The 12,953-nt window shown below is 38.2% G+C and overlaps 1 protein-coding gene across 2 annotated transcripts in view; it reads left to right on the plus strand.

Moving 5' to 3' along the window:
- The window catches only part of ASCC1 (activating signal cointegrator 1 complex subunit 1), a 99,729-nt gene that overhangs the window by 2,969 nt on the left and 83,807 nt on the right, over positions 1-12,953 (plus strand). For both annotated transcript variants that reach the window (XM_059899278.1, XM_059899279.1), the window contains exons 3-5: positions 71-170; positions 4,052-4,149; positions 8,768-8,946. In XM_059899278.1, the coding sequence (XP_059755261.1) occupies positions 71-170; positions 4,052-4,149; positions 8,768-8,946 (377 nt within the window). The remainder of the gene's footprint in view (positions 1-70; positions 171-4,051; positions 4,150-8,767; positions 8,947-12,953) is intronic.

Here is a 12,953-nt window from a genome sequence, read left to right on the forward strand (position 1 = left end):
AGCTGGGGAGAAAGCAGACTGTTGTCCATAGAGCAGCAGCTCTGAGCGAGATGTTACCATTTCTGTACAGGTCTCGTGGAGTGTGCAGAAGAGTCCTGTGAAGCCTATGAGGTGGTGCAGACCCCGCAAGGTTTCCGGTGTACTGTGAAGGCCCCCAGCCTGCTCTACAAGTGAGTGAGCCCCCGGCAGCTTCATGGGAAGGCATTTCTAGGAAACATAGCAGGAAGTGGATTCTTCTCTTTTCCACACTTACTGCAATGCTTGATTACTAGTGATAAAATGGTTTAGTGTTTAATGTCCTAGAATTTCTAACGACTGATTGTAGATCAGTTTCATCATTTCACATGTGTCACCAAGTCCTGTTGATTTTGCTTCTTAAATATCTTTTGAATCCACTTATCTCTTTCTTTACAGCCACCCTGCTGCCTCATCTGTGAATTACTTCAAGTAGCCTACTTACTGGTCTCTCCACATTGATTCTTGCTCTCTCTTCCAATCAGTTCTTCACACTGAGGGTGGAATGATCTTTTTAAAAGGCAAACCTGATTATTTTACTACCTTTGCTTGAAATCCATTAACATCCTTCCTCTGAAGACGGAATTCTCTTCCATTAGAGCAGTGGCCAAAATCTTGAACATGAGTTAGCTAGCCTTGATTTTTCAGTCTCATTTCACACCACTGTTTCCCTGGCTTTGCACTTAAGCTTAACTGGTTTTCTTCAGTTCTTCACATGTGCTGTGTTCCTTCCTGCCTTTGAGCCTTGGCATATGCTGTTCCCTTTGCCTTTTAATCTCTCCTGTTCCTTAGCTAGTTTTATTCTCCTTCCTTAGGGAAGCTTGCTTTGACACCGACATCCCCACCGCCACATTGATTACCCTACTATATGTTTTCATAATACCATCTACTTTTCCTTTGTAGCATTTCTCAGTCTTATGTTTGTATTTATTTGTGTGCTATTTGATATTTTTCCCACTAGATGGGAAGCTTCTTGAAGGTAGGAATGTGTCCTGTTATTCTCCAATGCTTGTCAAATACTGATGTGCTTTTTCCAGAGTTATCGTTATATGTAAATTGCTTAGGAAGCTTTGCCATCACTTCAGTCTGTGCTTGCTTGCTTGCGTGATGGACCACATTCTGTCTCTTATTAACCACTAATGCGGTTAGCTTATGTGGCTGACTGGCTTCTTTTGGGCTTGTGCCTCTGGAGATAGGCTGGTCTGGGAAGTCATAGATTTTTTTTCTGTGTTGTACCAGATGAATAAAGTCTGTCCTTGATCCTCTGTGAGAGGAAACCTACAAATATGGAATCATATACCTTTAAGCTCCAAGAGGCAAGTAGTTTCATTTTTGTCAACCTTGAGAATCTCCTGAAACACCTATTAAGGATGAAATTCTTATGGAATGTGGCTGAATGTGAAACCAAATGTTAATCCTGACAGCTCACTTTCCTCTCAGGTTCCAATGACATTTTCTTCTAAGAAACATGATTTTAGAAAGTTGTGGCTCAGGTTCCTGATAAAATCAATGCAACATGTCTTCCTTAATGTATATATTTGCTACTGCTAAGCTGTGTAAAGATTCCTTAAATATCTGACTCTAACTTGATGACCTTTTGAATTCTATATATTCTAAGTACTCATTTTGTTCCAGATGACTTGCAATTTAGATTAGGTATTGGTTCTGCTAAATCCTAATTAATAGACAATATTTACTAGGAAGACTCCTTCCTCCCTCCCTCTCTTCCTGTCTTATTGAGAAATAATTGTCATACAAGGAAGATTTCTTTCTTATGAATCATTTATGTAAGGTTATTTGGATCAAGGAAGAGATTACTTGACCAAACTAATTTATAATCAAAGCCTAATGGTGATACACGTGTCCACGGACTGGATCTAATACTGTGGTTCTCAACTTCAGGTGCACATTTGAAGCTCCTGGGGAGCTTTAAAAATTCCTGATGCCTAGGTGCACCCCAGACCAGTTGAGTCCGAATCTCTGGGAGCTGAACCCAGGCATCATTAGTTTTTGTAGCCTCCCAGGTGATTCCAGTGTGTAGCCAAGATTGAGAACCACTTGATCTGGCAAGAATTTCCACTTACATATTCAATAAAGGAGTCACCCTTTCATTGCATATCTGTTTTATTATAGTGAGTGTTTTAGGCTTTCCATGTAAACCTCTTTTGGGTCTGGTACTCTTAACTGGAAGGATGCCATCATGGGCTTAATGAGGATGGCATGGGCTGTACTGAGCTATGTGTCAGTCACTAGGAAGCCCTTTTATATATGATCACATTTAATCCTTAAAACAACCTTATGTTACTTAGGTATTATTCACTCCATTTTTATAAGTGAGGAAATAGGCTTAGAGTGGTTAAATGACTTGCCCAAGGTTTGATTCTAAAGCGTCTTTAACCTCAACCACTTCCCTAAGGTGCCTGGACTATTAATAACACTTTGAGCCAACTACTTTATGGTAAGTTTGTCCACTAGCCATGTGCTAACAAACAGGAGCCTGGTTGAAAGCTCCCCTTGTTGATAAGGCCTGGAAAGACAAAGGCCTGACGGAGTTGGTGCTGCACAATCCCTAGCCCAACACAGAGAAAAACCACATGGAAATTGTGGAGTTCTCGTCCTCTTTTAAACATCTTGTTTTATAAAAAACTGGCTTACTACAGTAGATCTCAATGGAAATAACCGGGCTTGGTTATCCCTTGTAAAAAACAAATGCAGAGTTTTAGACATAGTCACCTGTGCTGTTGGATACTGTAATTGAAATCATAGAAGCTGAAACACTGTTGATGAGGAAGTTTTATCTCTTAACTTTATGGTCCTGTGATGGTCTCTTAGTGCTTTATAGACTCTGAAACTTTTCTCCTGGGATCCGGTAGTCTCATTTGCTTTAACACATCTAATTACTATGGGTTTCAGAAGATAACCTTGGATTGTCAGAATTATTTATGCTAGGAGGCCTAGGCAAGTAATGCAAATGAGCCAGCAGATGATTGAGGTGCAGTCAGTGAAAGACAGTAGGGAGGGACAGGATTTGTGATGAGCTCATGTTCCATTTTTAGGAACGAGCTCATGTTCCAGCCTATTTTTGCCATGAGTAGTCAGATCTCCCAGTTTTTCAAAAGAAGTTAGAAATCTATATTTTTAGGTAAAATTTCCCAATTTTTAGGTGAAATCTCCCAAGCAAAACGTGCCTAAGTGTTTGAATTCAACCTGAGGGTTACCTCTTTACTCTGTGTGCTTGAATCTGTCCTGACTGGTGAACCCTGCTCTTTGTTAAGCTCTTTACCTTTATTTAATTAATCAAGGATAATTCCCTTAGGATGAACTCATAATGTAGTTAATTTGCTCTCTAAGAAAACAAGATTTTCCCCCTTCAAACTGTAGACCCATTCAAGTGCCCTGTGAGACTGTGCCAGCTTTCCTTTCACTGAAGTGCAGACCCAGATTTTGAATATAGTTTTTTTTTGTTTTATTTATTTATTTATTTATTTTTGGCTGCGTTAGGTCTTTGTTGATGCGCGTGGGCTTTCTAGTTGTGGCGAGCGGGGACTACTTTTCATTGCGGTGGCTTCTCTTGTTGCGGAGCATGGGCTCTAGGCACGTGGGCTTCAGTAGTTGTGGCTCGCGGGCTATAGAGCTCAGGCTCAGTAGTTGTGGCACATGGGCTTAATTGCTCCGCGGCATGTGGGATCTTCCCAGACCAGGGCTCGAACCCGTGTCCCCTGCATTGGCAGACGGGTTCTTAACCACTGCGCCACCAGGGAAGTCCCTGAATATAGTTTTGAGAAGCAAGCAGGCATTGAGCATAGTTATTCTTTCTATGTGGTTGAATTGGCTGTAGGATATCATTTTGCCAATGAGTGTAATGCAGTATGTTCTATAAAGCTGTATGACTTGTAATTTCCCCTACAGATACTGAGTTTTTACTGAAGCACTTTTCTATGAGGGAGTGTCTCTGGCCACATATGATTTAAACATGATGGAGTTCTTTATTCTTGTACATTTTGATTTATGTTTATTAATTTCCTTTATATTATAGGCATATAGTTGGAAAGAGAGGCGACACTAGGAAGAAACTAGAAGTGGAGACCAAAACTTCCATAAGCATTCCTAAGCCTGGACAAGAAGGAGAAATTGGTGAGACCCAATATATATGTTATATTTGGAATCATTTGTGTGTGTGTATGGAATAATGTGACCCAACTGAGGTGTTTGGTGACTATATTCTTTATGTGGTTCTGTAGCTGTTGGCCTTTTTATATCAGTGTCAGTCTCCCAAATGAAGAAAGATGTAGTCATACAACCTTATCTTGATTGAGTACCTGGGCCTTAATTTTATACTTCACCACGCACTGATGGAATAAAGCTTCCAGATTTTGTTGTGGATGAGGAGATTTCTTTCATGCTTCAGTAGCTTGAAATGAAGTTGTGAATTATTTCAAGTTAGAATTAGAGAAAACCAGTGAGATCAGCAAATTTGAAATAAAGTTCAGCCCTTTCCATATTGTTCTCTTGTTTTTATCTTGCTTTGTAGACTAGGAAGGAAATTGTAAGAGTAATAAATAAAACAACAACCTGATTCAAATAACTGGTCAGGTGAGGAAAAATAGTTTAGCAATAGAAATCACGTCAGAAAGTGTCTGTACTAAAGCAACAGTGTGAACCAAGGGCATAGGCTTGTGTTGTAAAGTGGCTTTGAGTGAGAGGCACTGGAGGGACAGAATTTTAAAAAACTCATCCTAAAGCAGTAGGACTTCTTCAATGTCGAATAAGTGCAGCAGCCTCCAATAATCCATTTCCCATAAACACTCATAGGTTGTATTAAGTTTTAGGAGAAAAAAATAATAAGTACTCTTTTCATTTTGTGCTGTGTAAGAATAATCACTGTGGTAGATAAGTAGCAGTTGACTTTAGGGCAGCCTGTCCAGGAGAGCTTTCTGTGGTTGTGAAAATGTTGTGTATCTGCACTGTCCAGTGCAGGAGCCACTAGCCACATGGGACCGTGATTACTTGAAATGTGGCTAGTGTGACTGAGGCACTGAATTTTAAATACTACTTCATTCTAATTCATTTAACTTTTAATTTAACTAGCTGTGTGTGGGCTCCTGTTTTGGACAGTGAAGTGCTAGAATTTTCCAACCCCCTGAAGTTACCAACCCCTTGGTAACTTCAGCAAACTTTAGCTTTAGGACTTTAATGACATTTTTGAAGGACTCTCACTGAAATAAATATTTAGAATTACAGTTAAAAAAACTTGGGTCTTTCCTTAAGTGTTAAAGTTCGGGTTACAAATATTGAAGTAATTTTATTAATTGCATTAAAGCTTATTTCCTGATTTAAAAATTAATACATGGTTTCAAAAACAAAAACTTGTAGAAATTATATATAAAGTATAAAGGGAAGTCTCTTGTGTTGCGAACCTCAGCCATAATTGCTGTTAATAGTTGAATCTGTTCCCCATTTTTTCTATGCATATAGCAACAGATGGATGACAATTTTTATTTTTGTAAAAATTATTACATGCTGTAAATGTAGAGATGTTAGCCATTTTAAGATACTGGAGGCATTCCAAAACTTATCCAGAAAAGGTTAGACAGATTGTTAAGATTCCATTTTGACTTAGAAACCACAAATATTTAAGTGTGAAAAGTAAGTGTGTCTAATCATTAAAAGTAAGAGTTTAGTGGAACTAATTTAACTGAAAAACAAGACAATAAACTGGCTTGTTGGTCTTGTAGGGAAGTAAAGTATATAGAAAAATCAAATTTATTGCTTACAGTAAATAGGGTTGTTATGTGAAATCAAGACTGCAGGTGCATTGGTGTGGTATATGCTGTAATTAGTTATTTTCTTTCTCCTCTCCTAAATTAGAGAAACTAGAGAAGCAAATGATCTAGTAGGTTTTAATTTTTCCTCTAGATAAGAATCTGGTCTAGTCTGTTTTGAAGTCTCAGGCAATGAGATGTAAGAAGATGCTTTTAAAATGTTATTGTCATTGTAGTTAGGCAATTGGTTTTTTTAAAGTTTCACATCAATGCCTTTAATTGTTTTCTTCCTCTGTATCCCTTATTGTAGTCTTTAGACCCATGCCATGTGAATTCTGGTCTTCTCAGATATATTCTAATGTTTTAGAATATTTCTAACCACATCATATTTGCTCTTTAGTAATTGTTTGCTCAACTTTGAATCTTTTTCTGGAAATCAGCCTGAGGACCTTTGAAGTGCCCTTTTCAGTTTTCTATGTTAAAAAACTGAAAATGTCTTATTGGTCTTATTCTCTAATGAACTACCTTCTTAATGGAAAATAATAGATTTAGCATATTGTACTAAATTTTTACAGAAATAAAACATAAACATGAATTTTAAGCTTCCATCCCCTCCATCCCTTTTCCTTTTATTTTCTCACCATGTTTTCTGTCTCTTGCAGAAATAATTATAATTTCTACTTTCCTTTAATTTTGTCCCAGTTTACCATTAAATCCTCCTTTGTCAGTATTTCTATAGCACATTATTTGAATGCCTGCTAGGATACTTCCCTTCACTGGGCATCTGAGTCTTTTGGATTCTCAAAGTATCCTATTTGAAAATATAAATAATGTCATTAGAAAATATCCTATCTCAGCTTCTTACATTTTTTGGTTATTACTTATGTCAATTTTTTACTTAGGCAAACAGTTTTTAGGCTTTCTGTTAATTAATTCATTCATAATTTACTTCTTTTCTTAGAAATTTCCATCTTGTTTCTCTACAACAAAATGGGTATGATAATTTCATTCTTATTAAGAAATAGATAGGTTGTTCTTTAGAAAATTTCAAGTGCTTTAATGGGAAGTATTAAAGAAATAATTCCATTTGTTTGTCCTAACTTCTACAGTTGCTTGGAAGGAACAAGCTTTGTGGTCTTGAAAGTACATAGCACATTTTGCTACTATTAGAGTTAATACTTCAGTATTTTATATTCAGAAGTCTGTCCTTTCCTCTTTAATAAATAGTCTGTTAAAATGCCAGTTTTGTTCATTGTTCCTATCTTCTGTACCTTTCCTTAGTTTCTGTTTTGGACCAAGCACTGCCAGTTCTGGAACCTAGAAGATTAATCTCTGCTTAAACAGAGGTTGTGTAATCCCTAAATGATTGTTTTTCTTTGCAGACAGTGGTGTTAAGGCTTTGTGGCTTTTCCCCCTATTTTCGTTTACATATATATAAAGACAGCCCAGACCAAAGAAGACCAAATTACACCAAGGCGTGGAAATTTGATATTCATACCTCAATACAGATATAGATAAAACTTTTACTTTAACCTTATATTTTCATACAGTTAGGGTAGGATTGTATATACTGTAGTAGACTCTCTTCTGCTCTTCTACTATAGTGAATCACTAAAAATTCTGCCACAGTATTTTTAAAAATTGAGGTAAAATTTACATGACAGCTCCACTCTTTTTGTTCTTAATTTTTTATTGTTATTTGAATTTCTGTGTGATATATTGTTCTTTTTTTAAATGGTAGAATATACACAACATAAAATTTACCATTTAGACCACTTTAAAGTGTTGAATTCAGTGGCATTTAGTATATTTACAGTGTTGTGCAACCTTCACCACTGTCTAGTTCCAGAACATTTTATCACCCAAAAAGGAAACCCCATACCCATTAAGCAATCACTCACCATTCCTCACTACTCCCCAGCTCTTGGCTACCACTAATCTGCTTTCTGACTCTCTGAATTTGCCTGTTAGGTATTTCCTATATGTGGAAACATACAATACGTGGCCTTTGTGTCTGGCATCTTGAACTTAGCATAATATTTTCAGGATTGATCCATGTTTTTGCATGTATCAATACTTCACTCCTTTCTTTTGGCTGAGTAGTATTTCAGTGTATGGAAATACCACATTTTATTTATTCATTTATTGGCTAATGGACGTTTGTGTTTTTCCACCTTTTGGCTCTTGTGAATAGAGCTACTATGAACATTTGTACAGGTTTTAAAAATTTATTTATTTATTTATTTTTGGCTGCATTGGGTCTTCGTTGCTGTGCATGGGCTTTCTCTAGTTACAGCGAGCGGAGGCTACTCTTCATTGAGGTGTGCGGGCTTCTCATTGCGGTGGCTTCTCTTGTTGCAGAGCACGGTCTCTAAGTGCACGGGCTTCGGTAGTTGCGGCACGCAGGCTCAGTAGTTGTGGTTCAAGGGCTCTAGAGCACAGACTTAGTAGTTGTGGCACACAGGCTTAGTTGCTCTGTGGCATGTGGGATCTTCCCAAACCAGGGCTCGAACCCGTGTCCCCTGCACTGGCAGACGGATTCTTAACTGCTGTGCCACCAGGGAAGTCCCTGTACAGGTTTTTTCTTTGAACACCTGTTTTTACTTCCTTTGAGTTTCTATCTAGGAGTGAATTCCTGGGTCACATGGTATTTTTCTGTGTACCTTTTCAAAGAACTGCCAAACTTTTCCATAGCAGCTGTACCATTTTACATTCATACCAGCAAGGTATGAGGGATTGCTTGTAGCTTTTGAACTCATTTTTCTACTTCATCAGATGGTCTTAAGGTTATTCTGTTTTTAAACCTCATTCTGCTTAGACTGAATTCATTAACAGCTTTCTTACCCTTGGTACTGTCCCCTGTTCAGAATTATATACACATTCATGACAATTTTATTCCCCAGAGATGACAGTTTCAAGAGGTCACCTATTTTACAACCATTTGATGGACCTTGAGATTTTAATCTTTTCTTTTTTGTTTTTGCTTACAGTAATCACTGGCCAGCATCGAAGTGGTGTAATTTCAGCCCGAACTCGGATTGATGTTCTTTTGCTCACTTTTAGAAGAAAGCAGCCCTTCACTCACTTTCTAGCCTTTTTCCTCAATGAAGCTGAGGTTCAGGAGCGATTTCTGAAGTTCCAGGAGGAAGTACTGGAGAAGTGCTCCATGGTAAGCAGCAAACAGAACAAAACAAAAAGTTAAAGAAAAAATATAAAGAAGAGTACAAAAATGACTCATAATTCAAACAGTAGAAAGATACAAGTCTCTTCTCCCACTGAAAAAGGGAACCATTTCTAATGGTTTCTTTTAATTCTGAACTGCAAAAAATATATAGACATATCAGCACGTAAGTTTTTATGTTACAGAAATATCCTTTAAAGGATGCTAAAGACACAAAAGGATCATCCTAATATCCACACTATTCTGCACTTTGTGGGTGTATAGATTTCTGTAGCCACCTACCACAATCAGGATACAGAACAGCTCTACTCCCCCAAAAAACTTCCTCATGTTGTCTCTTACAGTCACCTCTTCCTCACCCCATACTTTGGCAATCACTGATCTCTTCTTGGTTGCTATAGTGTTGTCTTCCTGAGAATGTAATATAAGTGGAATCATACAGTATGTAACCTTTTGAGATTGGTTTTGGCTTTCAGATTCATCCGAGTTGTGGTATGTTTCACTAGTTTGTCCCCTTTCATTAATTTGTTTCCAGTTTTTGGCAGTTATGAATAGAACTACTATAAACATCTGTGTACAGGTTTTTATGTGAACGTAGTTTTCATTTCTTTAAAGTAAATATCCAGGAGTGGGATTGCTGGGATATATGGTAGGTATATGTTTAACTTCATAAGAAACTACCAAACTATTTCTGAGTGCCTGTACTATGCATTCCCATCAACAGCATAAGAGAATTCCAATTGTTCTGTATCCTTGCCAGCATTTGGTGGTGTTGGCATTTTCATTTTAGCCATTCTAATAAGTGTGTAGTGATATGTTATTGTGGTTTTTTTTTTTTTTTTTTTTTGGCTGCGTTGGGTCTTTGTTGCTGTGTGCGGGCTTTCTCTAGTTGCGGCGAGCGGGGGCTACTCTTCGTTGCAGTGTGCAGGCTTCTCATTGTGGTGGCTTCTCTTGTTGCAGAGCACAGGCTCTAGGCGTGCGGGCTTCAGTAGTTGCAGCACTTGGGCTCAGTAGTTGAGGCTCGCAGGCTCTAGAGCGCAGGCTCGGTAGTTGTGGTGCACAGGCTTAGTTGCTCCGTGGCATGTGGGATCTTCCCAGACCAGGGATCAATCCCGTGTCCCTTGCATTGGCAGGCGGATTCTTAACCACTGTGCCACCAGGGAAGTCCCTCTTATTGTGGTTTTAATTTGCATTTCTCTAATGGCTAATGATGTTGAACATCTTTTTAATGTGCTTTTTTGCCATTCTTATATCTGCTTTGGTGAGGTATTCTTATCTTTCACACAACTTAAAATTGTTTCCTTACTGTTGAGTTTTGAGAGTTCTTTTATATATATTCTGGATACAAGTCCTTTCAAGGGTATGTGATTTCCAGATATTTTTCCCAGGCTGTAGCTTATCTCTTCATTCTCTTATCAGTGACTTTTACAGAGCGAAAGTTTTAAATTTTGATGAAGTCCAATTTATTAATTTTTCTTTTATGGATTGAACTTTTGATGTCATGTCTAAGAACTTTTTGCCTAACCCCAAGTCACAAAGGTTTTCCCTTAGAATTTTTATGGTTTTGCTTTTTTATGTTTAGATCTGTGACCTAGTTAAGTTTGTATAAGTTGTAAAGTTTAGGTTGGGGTTCATTTTTTTGCATATGGATGTCCATGCTGTGTTTTCTTTTTATTTATTTATTTATTTAAAATTTACTTATTTTATTTATTTTTATTTTTGGCTGCATTGGGTCTTCGTTGCTGCGCGCAGGCCTTCTCTAGTTGCTGCGAGCGGGAGCTGCTCTTCGTTGCGGTGCGCAGGCTTCTTGTGGAGCACGGGCTCTAGGCTCCCGGGCTTCAGTAGTTGTGGCACGCAGGCTCAGTAGTTGTGGCTCGCGGGCTCTAGAGCACAGGCTCAGTAGTTGTGGCACACGGGCTTAGTTGCTTCGCGGCATGTGGGATCCTCCCAGACCAGGGATCGAACCCATGTCCCGTGCATTGGCAGGCAGAGTCTTAACTACTGTGCCACCAGAGGAGTCCCAAAAAGTTATTAAAAAAAAAAAAAAAAAAAATCCATGTGGGATATTCCCGGGCCAGGGCTCAAACCTGTGTTCCCTGTATTGGCAGGCGGATTTTAAACCACTGTGCCACCAGGGAAGCCCCATGCTGTGTTTTCTTAATCTTGTAATAAAGAGAGGAATAAAAGCATGTGGAATAAAATAGAACTGTGGTTAGTATTTTTTTTTTTTTTTGGTTCTTGAGACAGATGGACCTACATCTGATTCTGGGTTCCTCAATCTGTGTAGACTTGAGCAAGTGAACCTCTCCAAATTTTTACAGCCTGCTTTGGAGAGTTGCAGGAAGGATTAAATGAGATAACATATAGTACTCAGCATGGTGCTTGATACAGAATAAGCATTTAATAAATGGTGACTGCTACTCCTGATATTTTTATGACTGGTTAGGTTAAAATTGTTAGTATTACTTGGAGTATTCAGAGTAGGTGAGCGCTATATTTGATAGCTGTGGGCAAGGTCAGTGAAAATGTTTTTGGTGAAAATTTTTACAAGATCCTTTCTTCCTTCTCTGTTTCCCTTCTCTTGTCTGTCCTGTCCACATTGCTCAAGCTGGGTCTTAGGTGTTAGAATATAGTGAGATACAGGTATGCAGATATAGAAGTATTAGAATCCAAGTACTTTTATGGGACAGGGGGTGACAGTTGATCAACTTAATTATTTAAGAAGTAGGCTATGATGGTGAGAAGATTCAGACTGGGCAAATGTGAGTAGACAGTATGGAATTGTATAATCTATTTTTAGGTGACTTCTGTGGCATTTATGTGCTTGAACAAAGGTACATTTATAAGTTCAATACTCAAATACTATATATATGTGTATGCATACATATATATGATTAGTAAACCATCAGAATATTACTAATTGTCATTAGTAAACCATCAGTATCTTTTTTCCTCTTAACATTTCATAGCAAGATGATTTCATTCTCAGTGGGAGTGGAGGGTGGGGTAGGAGAAGATCAATAACGCTGAAGTTATAAAGATGCAGATGTAGAGAATGGACTTGAGGACATGGGGAGGGGGAAAGGTAAGCTGGGACGAAGTGAGAGAGTGACATGGACTTATATACACTACCAAATGTAAAAGAGATAGCTAGTGGGAAGCAGCCGCATAGGACGGGGTGCTCTGTGACCACCTAGAGGGGTGCGCTAGGGAGGGTGGGAGGGAGACGCCAGAGGGAGGGGACATGATGATATATGTATACATACAGCTGATTCGCTTTGTTATACAGTAGCAACTAACACAACAATGTAAAGCAATTATACTCCAATAAAGATGTTAAAAAAAAAGCAGAAGTTTCAGTATGGTCTGGTAAATTTTGTGGGGGTGGTGTTGGTAAGTTCTGGAGTTGTTTTGCCTTGTAAATACTACTTATTGAAGCTCAGTGATTATTTATTTTTGGAGTATTACAAATACCTGATATTCAACAAGCAGATTGTAATAAATTAGCCTTTTTCTTTCTCTGTGTGTGTGTATATGTGTGAACAGTTTCTCACTTTTCGTTTGGATCCTGACAGGGGCTGACAGGGAACAAATATTGGAATGATTACTTTAACTCAGCTGGAATGAGGTTGGCCACTATGAATGTCATGCTGGCCTTAATCAGTCCAAAGTACTTCCTTCCTGCTTTCAGGGAGACTCCATACTGACATTGTCTTCTTCCTGCTTTTAAATCAAGTCCTGCCAACAGCAGGGAAGTAAGCACAGCATAAAAGAGTTAATAAGGGACCATTATCTACTTATTATATGGAAGAAAGTTTTTACTGAATTTCATTCTGATGTTAGAACGACAGATGACTGTAAAACCATGTAGGCATTTTCCACTGGTACTCTGCTTTTTTTTTTTTTAAATATGAATTTATTTATTTATTTATTATTTATTTTTGGCTGCATTGGGTCTTTGTTGCTGTACGCGGGCTTTCTCTAGTTGCGGCGAG

This window comes from Balaenoptera ricei, chromosome 16, assembly GCF_028023285.1.
Source record: "Balaenoptera ricei isolate mBalRic1 chromosome 16, mBalRic1.hap2, whole genome shotgun sequence".
Lineage (NCBI taxonomy): Eukaryota > Metazoa > Chordata > Mammalia > Artiodactyla > Balaenopteridae > Balaenoptera > Balaenoptera ricei.